The following is a 14,068-nucleotide window of genomic DNA, read 5'->3' as shown; positions in this document are numbered from 1 at the left end:
GAGGTGGAAGGCTGACAGCGGGGCAGCTCTGAGGAGGAACAGACTGGAGGGAGCCAAGGCGAAACGCTCCTGATCCAGGGCATAAACAACCCTCTGCTGCGGGGGTGTGTGAGGAGGAGCGTCTCCCTGGAGGGAGGCTCTCCCATAGCTGCTGGGAGCTTTGCACCTTCCTGTAAAGCCCTGGCCATTCCGGAGACAGGCTCCCGGACGACACAGACCCAGGGGCTGCTCCACTGGGCCCCACTCCCCAGAGCCGCGAGACAGCGCGCGCCGAAACGTGATCTGGCTCTGGCTGAGAGCAGACTCCCGGATGGCTGTGACATGCCGCAGCTGCTCAAACCAGAAAGGCGAGCATTCCACTTCCTTCAGCCGAGATTGTGGGCGACGGAGACAGCCAGAGGAAGTCGTCTTGGGAAGGAATTCTAATTGAACCCTGTGGCCACAAGGGTGAGGCTGTGTTCTTATTAGGTCTCTGCCACGGAAACCAGGGTTCAGGTCGAGCCAGCGAACAACCGTACCAAAACACGACACCTTTCCGCCCACGTCCTCGCAGGGCGCTCCGGAGAAGGTGTGGCCGAAAGCCAGGCCACGTTTCTCTGCGCTGCCAGCAGGCTTCGAGTCTGCTCTTCCCTGGTTCTTGGGAGACCCCTTCCTAACAGAGCCACAGGTGCGCCCTGGGACCACGCTCAAGCCAGGCTGGAAGGGAGGGTGTTGATGCCTCTAACCTGCAGAGGTGAATGAAAGCACCACAAACTCCTCGGGTCCTGCCTGTGAGAGCACACCAAGAGTCCCTGTAGTGTAGGCTGTCGTCCCCCCGCCACCCCCCGGGCAGTGCTACAGCAGTGGTGTGTGTACACCTGCTGGTAGACCGGCACGAAGAACCGGCCTCCTGGCTATACAACCACAAGGTTCCCTAGCAAGGGCCTCTCCTCCTAGAAACCACGGGGACCTTTCGGGCTCCTCTGCGGCCAACCCTTCCCGCTCCAGCTGCCAGCGAGGGGGCTGCACCCCTCCTGCAGGCCCCGCTGTGGTTCACACATCCCGTCCCAGGTACTGCCAGGGTCCTCGGGCCCTGAGAACACGTCAGCTGCCACCCAACGCAATGTGCTGCCTGCTTGGCACCCCAGGCCACCAGCCACCACGCCCCACGCTCGGCACTGGCTCCCGGCTCGAGGTAGCGCTCCGGCAGGCAGAGCCCCCCACGGGACCGGCCTTGTCGGCCCAGAGGCGGCCTCTCCTACAACGGCCTGCAAGACTGGAGGGGTCGTTTCCAACCCCCTGCAGCCAGCGGGGCGCTGTGGGCGTGCTCTGCTGGCAGCCTTCCAGGGCGCCGGGTGGGTCTGGTTCAGAGTCGGGGGCACTGGCAGCAACAGCGGATCCCGGGGGCGCCGGAGCACAGGTCGGGCAGAGAAGCGAGTCAGTCCCTGCGCTGCCCCTGGCAGGCCCGGGAGGAAGCTCCCCAGGGCCGCAGAGGCCGGGCCCAGGAGAGACACTTCAAACCAGAGCAGCAGGGAGGCCCTGCAGAGAGCGCTGCACCCGGGCCAAGCCGCGAGCCCCCTGCGCCGCCGGGCAGAGCCGGGGCCGGGACACGTGCTGCGGGGGGCGCGCAGGCGGAGCTGCACGGGGGGCGGCGCCGGGCACGGAGCGCTGCCCGCCTCCCCGGCACCTGGGCCGGCCCCTCCCCCGGCCCGGGATAGGCAGGGCTGGAGCAGCCGCGTCCCGCCTCTCCGGTGCGTGCTGAGGTCAGGCCGGGCGGGCGGGCGGCGCCGAGCCGAGCCGGGCAGCGCCGAGCCGAGCCGGAGCCCGCGGGAAGTTGCGCGGGGCAGGGGCGCGGGGCCCATGGCCGGGCGGGGCCCCTGAGCGCTGCGCCCCGCGCCATGGCCAAGTGGCTGACCAAGTACTTCAGCCTGGGCAACAACAAGGCCAAGAGCCCCCCGCAGCCGCCGCGCCCCGACTACCGGGAGCGGCGCCCCGGGGCCGAGCTGCGGGCCGCGCCCCGCCACCTGCGCGACGACCCGGCCGAGCTGCTGCGCGCCTACCGCGCGCAAAAGGAGCGCGACTTCGAGGACCCCTACAGCGGGCCCGGCTCGTCCCTGCGCAAGCTGCGCGCCCTGTGCCGGCCCGAGGAGCCGCCCCGCAGCCCGAGCGCCGCCCGCCACCGCTCGCCCCAGCACCGCCTCATCAAGATCGACAGCGGCGCCCCGTGGGGCCCGGAGCCGCCGCCCGAGAGCAGCGCGCCCGGCCGGCCGGACAAGGTGAGCGCGCCGCTTGCTGGCTTTCGGGGGCCGGGGCGTGGCGCCGGAGTGACACCGGCTCCGCCTCGCCGGGCTGCCGAGGGAGCTGGGGGCAAAGCGGGGGCCGCGCTGGCATCTCCGTGAGCCGGGCAGATGGTGACTCGCCCCTTTCCCGAGCGCATCGCAGAAGCTCCGTCCTGGGCGGGGGCAGGCAGCGAGGAGCGGTGCCCAGGTGTGTAGGGGGGGGGGGTGAATCTCAGCATTGCAGCAGGAGGCCCAGGGGCTAGGCCCTGGGGTAGACAGGACCTGCGGGCGAGGCGCTGCGGGTGCAGGGACGCGCTGAGCTGCAGGTATCCACACGGAGGGGCATCGCCCTCGGCTCTGCTGCCGCCTGTGATGTTCTGTCACCCAGGCATCGACCGGCAGAGCGGGAGGGAAGCTCTTCCCCGGTTCTGCTGTGACCTACTTTGCCAGAGCTTCCATCCAGCTGGGGAGTTTTTCCCCCTCTGGAGAGTGAGGCGTCTGCCAGAAGCGGATTTCGGGTTTCGGTCACTTGCGTTTTCCTGAAGATGCTCGGGGGAAATAACTTTCTCATGTAAGGTTCAGGCGCGTCCCACCGGGTTGGACAGCTGGCCACATCAGCCGCTTCCTTCCGCGCCTCTGGGGGTATGGGGGGGCAGGCAGGCAGGAGGGGGCCAGATGTACAGAGGCTGTGTTTGAGCCAGGCCAGCAGTGGGGAGCGCCCTGCGTTGGCTTGTAAAGGCGTGTTTGGAACGCCCGCCGGGCCCCTTTGCTGGTGGCTGTGGTGGAGTTCTCCACTGGCCATTGGAAGGCCCGGTCAGGTGCGGGAGGTTAGTTAGCGCCGCACGTCTGCCCTGGCTGTCAGGCGCTTCAGGGAAGTGCCGCTTTAGTCACCGCTGTTGCAATGCAAATCCACACTGATCCTGTGATGATGAGCACCCTAGAAATGTGCTTGAATGGGTGGGAGGGGAGGAAGGTCCGTGGCAAAGGTGAAGCCGAGATTACTGTTGAGTAAAGTCCCCTTGATTGCGCCAGAGCTGTTGCAAGGGAAGGCCCGGTGCTGAACCAGACTTCCGGGCTGGAGGCTCCCCTGTAAATAGTTCTGCAGCGTGTCTCCTGGCGTGTGCCGAGCCCTGCGAGCACTAGCCCATCCCTGGAGAAACCCGATGTTTTTTGGGGGGCAGCCTTTGCAAAGGCAAGTAATATTAATCCTTGGCAAGTGGAGCCAGTAGCCCCACTTTTCTTGCCTGGTTTTCCCTTGGCACAGGAGTGACTAGGTCTCCATCCAGTGTAGACTGGCAGCTACCGGGGTGATACATGAACCGACTGTTACATTCAACTCAAATATGTGCTGGGTAGTATCAATTTAAATTGGGTAAGCGTGCGCCTGTTTAGGCGTGTAGCACAGTTGAATTGAATAGTCGCACGTTTCCATGACGGTGTAAATGAATGTATTTTGCCCAAACCTAATTCCAAATACATCAAGTTGTCAGGCTGAAATCAGAGGAGAACTCAAAGCTGAGGGTTGTGTTGTCAGTCGGTCGCATGGAGTGGCTGACTGGAAACCTTCCTTTTTCAGAGGGAGCGAGTTACAGTTAAAATACTCGTTTCCCTTCTCTGCAGGCCGCGTGGCTTGAGATGTGTGCTGGAACGTGGCATGCCCCAGGCACCCCCTCCTCGGGGGCATGTATAGTCAGACAGTACCTGCCTAGTAAGGCATGCACAATCAGTAGCTGCTCATTGGGCATGAACGTCTAAAAATCACATGGCTGTCACAAGCAAAGTCATTTTACTCCATTTAAAGCCCTACCGGAGCATTTTTTTTTATTTAAATGCAGCTTCTAAGTGTGCAGCCTGTTGTAAAACATGTACAGCATTTACCCATTAGATTGGAACAACTCCCAGGAACTGCTCTTTTCAGTTGTGTTCTTGTTCTGAGGCTACATGTGCCCTTAAACAAAACCAAACTCCAACAGTCATTGTTTAAAAATAGTTTGGCTCAGCAGTTGAAGGCTCTTAAAGTAGGATAATGCTAACAGTGACTAGATTGTCGGATGCACTCTTCCCTGATCTCAGCTATCGCTTTTTGATTTGTGTAAGTGTGTGAGACCAAACACAAATTCCGCTTGGCATATTGAAAAATAAAACTTGAACTAGAGCATGGCTGTCGTATGAAAGGCACATCTACTGGTCTGGTTTTGCCGTAGCTAGAGTCAGTCTTGTTTCCTGCTGCGATGGCTCATCTCAGTCAGAAACGCTAATGTACTTGGTCTCACAGGAAAAAAAAAAACGTGCCAGATATGAGTTGTCAGACTTTCTCGTACTCTGAGCATGTACTGAGTCAGTATATATCTGTATAAAGCACCCAGGCGATAGTCCGCATAAGAGGAGTTTGAGATCAGAACTGACTTCCCAGTATTCCAAGAAATCCAGTTCTAGCCTGACTACTCAGCCCAAACAATGGAGCTTTCCTGTTTGGTGCCATCAGATGATATTTCTGTTCACTTTCGTAGGAGGCGTTAATTTCCGGAACACTGACTTTCTCAGCTGTAGAACAAAGAGAAGCAACGTAACTTTCCGACTGAATTATTTGTTTCCTCCCTCCCTGTTGTGGAAACGAGACCTCTCTGGCTTTTCCATTACCCAGCCAAGTAGCGGAAGGACCTGGGAAGTTGGCCCAGAGGACGGGGAATCCCTCTTTCTATGAAATCCTTTTAGAACCAAAAGTTCAGCCCAGGGTTCTCGTTCGTATGGGTGGACTTGGGTCACGGTTACATGTCAGTGTCCAAAGGCTCCAGTCGATTCTGGGCCCCATGGGTGACACTGTGGCCTAGTCAGTGGGCAAGGCGCTGGTGCATGGGTGGCGGGGGACCTACGTTCTTTCCCCAGTCCTGACACTGATCTCTTGTGGGCAAGTCAGTTCAGTTCTCTGGGCCGCTATTCTCTCCTGCTCTGTTTGGTCTGTGTAGATTGTCAGCTCTTTGGGACAGGAGCTGCCTCTCCTTACAGCCCTGCTGGCTCCTGCTCCTAGCGCCCCTCCCCTCTGCCTGCGGCAGGCTGCAATGGGGGGCTGCTCCTGGGTACAGAGCCTCATGTGGTGAGGCCCCTAACTGTGGGGCTGGAAGACTCCCACATCCTGTCAGTTCCGTGGGGTTCAGGATGAAGCAGGGCCAAAGTGCTTGGTGTATTTATGTGGCTTTTTTGCCATAACACTTCCATCCTAGGGCACTCCAGGCTTTTCCATCCTTGTGTGGATTTTCCACACCAAGTGCGGAATAATTTTTGTTATGTGCACTGAGTTGTGTGAATGTGCACCACCAATAGAAACAAAAAGCTAGCTGTGGGTGCTTTGCCGATCAGCCGGGCGGCATTTGACTCTCCTGAGTGGCCACGCAAGTGCCCAGCTTACAGGGATCACTGGACCTGCTCCATCTCTGCCACGCACTTAGTACGCTCAGGTGCACAACGGGGGGAATGCTACAGCAGCTCCTCCCGGCACCCCCGTCCGCAGTGAAGGTGCCATGCACGGGCCAGGGGCCCCAGCATGCCTGCCTGCCCCAGGCGGGGCTTTGGTTTAATGCAGCCGAACGGAAGCTGTTACTAAGCATCTCGGAGCGAGCCGAAAGAGCTCACCTTCCTGGAAAGGTCGGAGTGGGTGGCCTCCCCAAGAGCGTCTCGGCTGCAGCCTGTGTGTGAATCACGGCGCTCGGTTCACAACCGGAACGTCCTGCCCCGTGGCCTGTGTGCGCTGCCGAACGCGGTGACCCAGGGCAGGCGCAGGGCTTACTGCCAAAGAGGAGTACCTGATGGCCCAGGAAATATCCGGGGCAGCGCAGAAACACTGGAGAGGTGCGCGGGCACCGGGGCAGGCTCTGGATCGGAGTGCGAGAGCCCGGCGCCTGCGGTTGGCACCACAGACAGATCTCCCCCCCCCCCCCCCCCCGTGGGTTGCGGAAGGGATCTCGCTCTGGTCTGCGTCCCGCCAGCATGCCGCAAACCGGCCTGGCTCCGGGGTGGTTGGAAGCAGCCCGCAGTCCCCACTGGCTCGCGCGCAGGACGGTTTAGTTCTGACCAGGACACGGTCCGGAGTTCCACGCCACGTGGGGCTGCCCTGTCTGCTCCTTGGGCCGTAGAGGAGCGATACCAAGGTAACGTCCCCGCTGATGTTTCTGAACGAGGATTTCTGTGACCGTATTTCCTGTTCCTCTGCTGTGGAGAGTAGAAATCTGCATTGCGGCCTCATTGCGCTTAAGCAGGTGAACCGCCCAAGATGCCTCTAGCGTGCCTGGTGATGGAGTGCTGTGGGCGCACCGAGAGGCGGGAGAGCGGTAAGATTGCTGGGCCAAGGGGCAGTCCGGTTCTCAGGACCAATCGCTGGCGGGCGCTGTGAGCTCTTCTCCGGGTCCAGCTGCAGCCGCGCAGGAGCACATGGGCACACGCAGGTGTGATTATGCCGGGGCAGGGCAGGCCCAGCAGCTCGCTACCCCGAGGAGACACGTCCCCAGTTCGGACGGGGGGCTGTGGGCGGGCGACTGAACGCCGTGCCGTGCGGGGGCGAGACGCGGAGGAGCTGGTGTCAGATGCTTGGCCCGGAGAGGCAGGGCTTTGTCAGGGCGGGGGGGCGGGCGCCTGGCTCCGTCCTGGGGAGAAGCTGCCCACGGCCCTTTGATTCTCTGCCAAGGGGCGGGCATGAGTGATGCCTGTGATGCCAGCTGCTGCAGGAAGGGGGCCAGCCTGCGTCTCCCCTAGGCGGCAGGCAGCGGTCCCAGGGCCACGCTCCAGGCGCGGGCAAGTCCCTCGCAGCCCGGGGGCGGCAGGGGCCTCTGAAGGTGCCGAGATGCCTGGTGCTCAGAACCACCTGCTGGGTCGGTCTCCGGGGTCCGTGCTGGTGCCCCCCCGCGCTGGGATGTAACCGTTCCACAGCCTGGAGCTCGCCCGCCGCCCACCCTGTGTCCAGGCCCTACAGCTGCCCCCTCTGCGCCCGGGGACCCCGGCGTGGCTGAGCAGAGGCCTGGCCCCCGGAAGGCTGGCCTCTGGTCTCCCAGGGCCGCTGACTGTCCCGCTAATGGGCAGCTGCGCGCCCCGTTCCTTGCCAGGGAGTTGGCGCAAGGAAGGGCGAGGAATTAGCTCTTGCTCCTCCAGCCCAAGGAGCCAGCCGGTGGCCAGCTGAGCGTGCTGTCGTACCCGGTACCTGCTGCCCTGCCTGTACAGCCCCGTTCGCGTCCCATCTCCCCAGTGCGTTTGCTCACAGCGTGCTGGCGCAGCGCGGCGGTGGCTGTGGATCGGGCGGCAATGGGCTGCGGAGCGGATTCTGACGGCCGAGAACAAGTGCTGCTCCCTGCAGCGCCGTTTGGGGGCGCGGCCGCAGCTCAGGCCGTTCCGTTGGCCGGCGTGCTGCGCTCGTGGCCGTGTGCCGTGGCCTGAGCAACAGCACTCGTGGGCAGAGCCTGATGACGTTCTGCATTCCCCGGCCGAGGAGGCAGGGAAAACGTTTGCGGCTGGGGGGGGTTGGGACAGATCTGCCCCAGGCTCCCTGCGTGTTTCTGGGTGGAGGACGGTCTAAGCCTCGTGGGCGCAGTGGGCCGCGTGGCTGCGTGAGCTGCGCTGTGCTCAGGGCGAGGCGGGCCGCCCGCTCTCGGTTCCAGCAGTCCGTGCTCAGCGCACAGCGTGTATTTCATGCCCTAAGCAGGCTTGGCAGAAAACCAGCTTGGCCTTGTCCTCGGCAGGCGTTTGTGTCTTCTCTCTGCTTCCCGCTGCCGCAGGCTGAAGAAGGAATTCGGTAATGACCAGGGCTGTCACCAGTGGTTTCGCCTCCCCGGCAGGGGCCTTGCTGACGGCAGCTTTTGGACGAGCCCATCAGATCTGGGTTGGAACAGACAGGAGCTGGGCCCAGGGCTTGAAATGGGTTTGGTGGATTTTCAGCTTGATTTCTTTTGAAATGGCCAGTGAGAGCCCCCGGGGGCTCTTTGGAAGATCTGTAGCGGGAAACCCAGGACTCCCCTGTCTCTCGGGTTCGGGTGCAAAACTGGCTTGGGAGCTGCCCCCTGCCAGCTGCGAGGCCACCGCTGCTTTCAGACACGGTTTGCTTTGGCCACCGCATTGCCTTTGGTGGCAGCCTGGCATTGCCCGGGCACGCCGTTAGCCACTTGCTGTGGCTGTGTTGGCCCTGCCTGTGCCCCGTCGCCACCAGCGTGGGAGTGTGACCCGCCAGGGACGCGACGAGGGGCGCGAGTCGATACGGGATGTTGTGGGGGGCAGAGGAGGCAGCCGCGTGCCCCTGCGGGAAGTGCCGGGACACACTGGGATCTCGTGTGGCGGGACTGAGCGCACGGTGCTGCCCAGAGCCTGCCTCGCCCGCTCTCCCTGGGGCCCCAGGTGCAATGCTTGTGGGCAGGGAAGGGCGCTCTGGTGAGCTGCAGCAGTCTCCTGGCCGAGGACGAGGCAGGGTGGGAGCGCGCTGGGGAGCCGTGCGCCCCCTCCGAGCGCGTGCGCCTGTTACCTGGCCCGTCTCCACGGCTACAGGACAAAGGCCGGAGGAGGGGGGTGACTGTTTGCCTGCACCCCTGTGCTCCTGTCCCCGTTCCCGGCCGCGCTGCGCAGGAGGGAGTCGCTGCGGGAGCCAAGCCGGCCGCTAAGGACCAGTCACTTGGCCAGTGGTTCAAACCCTTCTCCTCCTCGGCGGGGCCTTGCCGCAGCTGTGCACGACGTGCTGGGGAGGGGGTGGGGAGTCCTCGGGCCGCAGAGAGCCAGTGAGCGGAGCCCTCGGGCCTTGGGACCCCTTCTCCCCAGGGCCGCCGGAGCAAAAGGCTTTACAGGTCTGGCCGGGCGGCTCAGCCGGGGCGGCCCCTTGTCGGTGGCGGTGAGGGAAGGACCCAAGGCAGAGGCTGGGACCCGCGAGTATCTTAGCGGAGAGGTTCCAAGGCTGGCCAAGGCCGGCCCGGCTCTGCGGCAGGATTGGGTCCGTCTGGGTCCAATACCCCCCTCCCCCCCCCATCGCTGCTGTGTCGCAGGGCTTGGCCAGCTCTCCCCACAGCACCCCGGGGGCAAGCTGGGCCAGTGGCTCCATTGGACAGCTGGGATCTCAGGCACAGAGAAGCCATGTGACTTGCCTGGGGTGACGTGGGAAGTGTGTGGCGGAGCAGGGACTTGGACTCAGGTCTACCCTGACGGCTGTGACGGGCCGGGCTGGGTCTGGGCACAGCTGAGGGCGTCCGCTCAGGGCAAATTGCTCAAACGCAGGGCTCCTTACAGCCCCCAGACTGGAGACCTTCCCAACTAGGCCACCAACCAGCCCCGCAGAGCACTTCAGCTGCCTGCCTGAAGCCTCACGAACAAAACCCCTCCAGCACCCCAGCAATATCCGTGCCCCAAACAGCCCCGGGCCTAACACAGGCGTGCGTGTGGGGGGTGTCTTAGAACCCAATCCCACCTACCCCGAACAGGTTCTGTCCGGTCCCAAGAAACCAGCCACAGATCCCGGCCAATTTACCCCCTGGATCTTACCCACAAACCAGTCTGAGCCAATCCTTTAGCATCTAACATCTAAAGGTTTATTGCCACAAGAAAGAAAAGCCTGAGAGTGAGGTTGTTAAAGTATCACACGTTACATGCACCGAATCTCCCAGTCCTCGATGCAGGCTCTAGCAGAGATGTTACAGCTGCTGGCTTAAAAGTCCTTGGTGCACATCCTATGCCAGGATGGGTCCACAGGTCTTCACAGCTCGTTGATCCCTGCGAGGCCGCATCTGGGATGAAGAGCTGAGCTGAGCACCAAGATGGAGTCGGCCACAAGGCCTATTTATATCCCCCTGGCTTCTTCCAAGCTGGAGACAGTCACATGGTCTCTGACCAGGCACCTAGATTCCTTCCCAGGTGGGTCTCGGGTACTTAAGAGACCTCTTGTCCCTGGAGCCTTGCTCATTAGCACGTCCATAGGCTGAGCCCATCGCTCAGCCACATGCAGAGAGACTTCCAGTCTCCGTACAGAGTCCATATTCCTCACTCCACACCCAGACATTACACAGATCTGTGAAGCGCAGATACAGAACCAGTAGAAAGGAGCTTTTGTTTGACCCCTCACACAGCCCCTTTGTACCACTTTTGGGGCGAACACCCCCCATGGGTGCAGCAGTGACCTGGCTGCTCCCCTCACAATCCAGTAACGTGACAGGCTGGTCCATGCAGAACCACTAGGAAAGGAAGGAGCGGGGGGGGGGGGGGCCTGAGCGTGGGGCCCGTGCGAAGGGCTGAGCCCTCTTGGGACTTCCCGGCCCCGGGCCCTGGAGACTGCTCCTGTCCGGCTGCTGTGGCGCCCCGCCCGGGAGGTGATGGCCGCTGTGTCCGTGGCCAGTGTCGCTGGGCGGCGCCTCGGGAAGGAGCCAGCTTGGAGACTTAGGGGCCTCTCCCCGGGCCGGCACAGCTCCGCTCTGAGCGGCTGAGGCCGAGCCAGTGCAGTGACGTGCCCCCTGTGACTGTGGGGGCCGGGTCTGTCCGAGGGTGTCTCCAGAGGCAAGCAGCCCAGGGCCTGGGAGCTGCCGCGTGGTTCTCCGGGGAGGAGGTACGTGGCCTGGCTGTGTCCCGGCAGGGCAGGGCCCGAGTGACGGGCGGGGACCGTGGTGGGGTCAGCCCCTGCTCGCGCTGCGAGCCAGTGTCACTGCCCCAAGCCGGACCTAGGCCAGAAGGAGCGTCGCCCCTCCCAGGAGCTGCTCCGGCTGGCAGCGTGGGCCGCAGAAGGGCTGGGTGGGGGGGCCCTTGTCTGGGCTGTGCCAGCAGCTGCAGGAGAATGCAGGCCTCTGGGAAGTGGGCCTGCCACCTGTGCTGGGGGGGACACTGGAGCAGCACCGCGGGCGCTGTGTGTCGGGCTGGCTGGGCCCGGCGCGGGCGAAGGCACTCGCTCCTCCCCGCAGGCCTGTGTGGCAGCCGCTGTGCTTGATCTGGCTGCGGGGGGCCGTAAGTTCCTAGAACTGAGCCAGCGGCCCGACTTGGCAGAGGCAGAGGCGGCCTGGTGTCTCCCGGGCCCACGCCCAGCGGTGCCCACGCCCAGCGGTGCCCACGCCCAGCGGTGCCCACGCCCAGCGGTGCCCACGCCCAGCGGTGCCCGGCCTCGCCGCCTTGTGATACCTCTTCATTAACCTCTTTCTTCTGTGCCCAGCCGGTTTCAGTGGCGCAAAGGGGAATGAATAAATGCCGGTCTCCAAGGGACGAGGAAATAGCGCAGATTGATCTTGTGTCTCTCCGCTGTCCCTGGGCTCCCCGGCTGCAGTTCTGTGTTCTCTTTTCTCGGCAGCCCGATGCCTCGGCCCTGGCCGTTGGCTGCGTCTGAAATTGGGGCTGGGCTCTTGGCCCGATGACACTAAATGGTGTGTTAACGGCCCAGAGCCCCAGAACGCGCTGCCGAGAGACGCTTGGGGGGTGGGAGGGAAACCTAAAGCGCACTGCAGCGCACTGGGGCCCAGTCCCGATTCCCACCCGTTTCCGGTGGGCCGGCCCATGGGAACTCACCTCTGCTGTGGCCTGGACTAGGAGCACGTTTCATCTCCAGTAGAGCGGGGTGGGCTGCTGCTCTGGATTGCAAACGCAGGGCAACTCCACTGCAGCCTCGGGGGCTCCTTTCAGGCTTGGGAGTCTGGGTGGGCGCTTGTGCCTCTCTCTGCTCGGAATGTGAAAACCGTTCTTCTTTAAAACGTTTGCAACTCCCCATCGACTGGAAACGTCCCGGGGGCAGCTGTGTCCACATCTGCCGAACAGTGAGGAGTCCCGTGGCCCGTGGAGACAGATTTCGGAGGCGCGTGTCTCCGAGGTGCCTCGGGATCCCTCGTTGCCGATGCGGCTTTGGAATGTCGCTGTGCGGAAGAGAGATGCTGCTTTAACCAGCTTAGTGTAAATGAAAGCAGCCCAGAAGCAGGTAGGTTCTTGGCCTCTGTACGCGTTCCCCGTGTCTTAGTAGAGGTTGCCCACAGTGCCACGCTGTCCAGCGTTCGCCGGTTTGGGTCTCTGCTGCTGGAGTCTATTTGCAGGCCCATGTGAGGGGGTAACCCTGGTGTTTGTAACGCTGCAGTTCTGTGGATGTTTTCTGGAGTTACCCTGGGTATGTCTACACTACCCTCCTAGTTCGAACTAGCGGGGTAATGTAGGCATACTGCACTTGCAAATGAAGCCCAGGATTTGAATTTCCCGGGCTTCATTTGCATAAGCCAGGTGCCGCCATTTTTAAATCCCTGCTCGTTCGAACCCCATGCAGCGCGGCTACACGCGGCACGGAGTAGGTAGTTCGAACTAGGAGGGTAGTGTAGACATACCCCCAGATTTGGTTAGCTCTGTAGTAACAAAGAGTCATTCCTTGTGCAAGTTCTTTGAGCGTTTGAGTTCTCATTTGACAATTGAAATGACTGTGAAGGGGGGACACACAGTCATGATCTGCTCACCTGGCTGACTGTCGGGGTGTTTTCACTTTGTTAAACATTGTATTCTGTGGGTTTTGCCATGTGCTGTTCTGTGTAGCCAAGAGTAACCGATCTTGTTGGTAGGTTCCTGAAAGAGCCTATTGCAAGTGAGTAACTACACGTCCGGGGAGGTTTCCTGGGAAGGGGAGCTAGTGGGAAAACGCTCAGTGTGAACGACTGAAGGCAAAGCCCTGTGTTGGCGTAGCCTGCCGGAAGGGCGGATAGCGTGACGAAGCATGGTCGGTAATAACCCGTGGGGATCCGCCGGCTGCTAGTAATGAATGTTGATCGGCTATTCCATCACGGCTCCCTGCGCCAAGGCAGAGCGTGTGGAGTGGGTGCATGGGCCCCTCCGCACCCTAGGAAACAGGACCCAGGCTGGGAGCCGCAGGGAGGGAACCTGTTCCTCGTGCCGTGCGGTTGGCTGTCCCTCACTTCTGGGGCTGGGGCCCAGCCGGCGGCTCGCCTGGCCTCCCGAAGGAGGAAGTGGTGTTTTCAGGGTCTCGGTGGCCATAGGAGACTCTCTTGAGCTGGGAAAGCGGGCTCTGCTTCCAGGCAGCATGGGTTCCGGTGGAAACCCCTGTCGGAGTTCCCAGTGCACGGAACAGCAGTAACTTCTCGGCTGCTGCCTGAGGGGTGGCCAGGCGGGTAGAGCCATCAGCAGGACCGCTTCCCCAGGCGTGTCCGTGCCAGGCCGGGATCTGTGGGGCTCTGCTCTCCGGGGCCCCGCTTTGGAGAGAAGAAAACCCCTCGTTGCTTTTCACTCCCCCAGCTTGGCTGCAAGCGAGGCTCGCATGCAGCCCGCTCCCTCAGCAGCCCCCTCGTGCTGCACTGCCGTGCGTGCGTCCGTGGCTGGGGTGGGAGCTGGTGTTGCGTGTGGCGTTATTCGGCCGCCGGCATGGACCTGGGTGCAAGGAGACAGCACTGGTGATGGGAAACTCCTGCGGGGTTCTGGGCTCAGAAAAAGGCAACGCATCGCGGTGTTGGGAGAGCCGCTGGAAACCGGCTGGGGTGCTGCTTTATGCCCCCTTGTGCATTGCCCGTTGCGAAGCGAAGCAGTCACGCACGCTGACGGGCTGAGTGGTTTGTGCTCTTCCCTGGGTGGAACGTTAGCGAGACAAATTGATACTTTCAGATCTCGTGGCTTTCAGAAAAGGGGGATAATTTTAGCCCAGCCCAGCTTGCTAAGGATTCCTAGAAGAATTCATCTGAGATTGTATCATGTGGTAAAGGGCTGTAAGGGGCTGTGAGAAACCTTCTCCCAGCGGTGATGGATTTCCATGGCAGTGCAGCTCCGCCGGGCAGACCTGCAATTTGAGACTTGCTTTCCAAATTGGGACGCATTTCGTCCTCTTGGTTTTCTGTCCACTT

At 62.0% G+C, this 14,068-nt stretch overlaps 1 protein-coding gene across 2 annotated transcripts in view; it reads left to right on the top strand.

The window, feature by feature from the left end:
- Positions 1 to 1,637: 1,637 nt before the first annotated feature.
- The window catches only part of SHB (SH2 domain containing adaptor protein B), a 34,538-nt gene continuing 22,107 nt past the window's right edge, over positions 1,638 to 14,068 (top strand). The window contains exon 1 of one of the 2 annotated variants that reach the window (XM_075931227.1): positions 1,638 to 2,255. In XM_075931227.1, the coding sequence (XP_075787342.1) occupies positions 1,878 to 2,255 (378 nt within the window). In that variant the 5' untranslated portion in view covers positions 1,638 to 1,877. The remainder of the gene's footprint in view (positions 2,256 to 14,068) is intronic. The other variant, XM_075931226.1, reaches the window with a different exon arrangement.

This window comes from Pelodiscus sinensis, chromosome 6, assembly GCF_049634645.1.
Source record: "Pelodiscus sinensis isolate JC-2024 chromosome 6, ASM4963464v1, whole genome shotgun sequence".
In the NCBI taxonomy this organism is placed as follows: domain Eukaryota; kingdom Metazoa; phylum Chordata; order Testudines; family Trionychidae; genus Pelodiscus; species Pelodiscus sinensis.
This window is presented reverse-complemented; position numbering and strand designations above follow the sequence as displayed.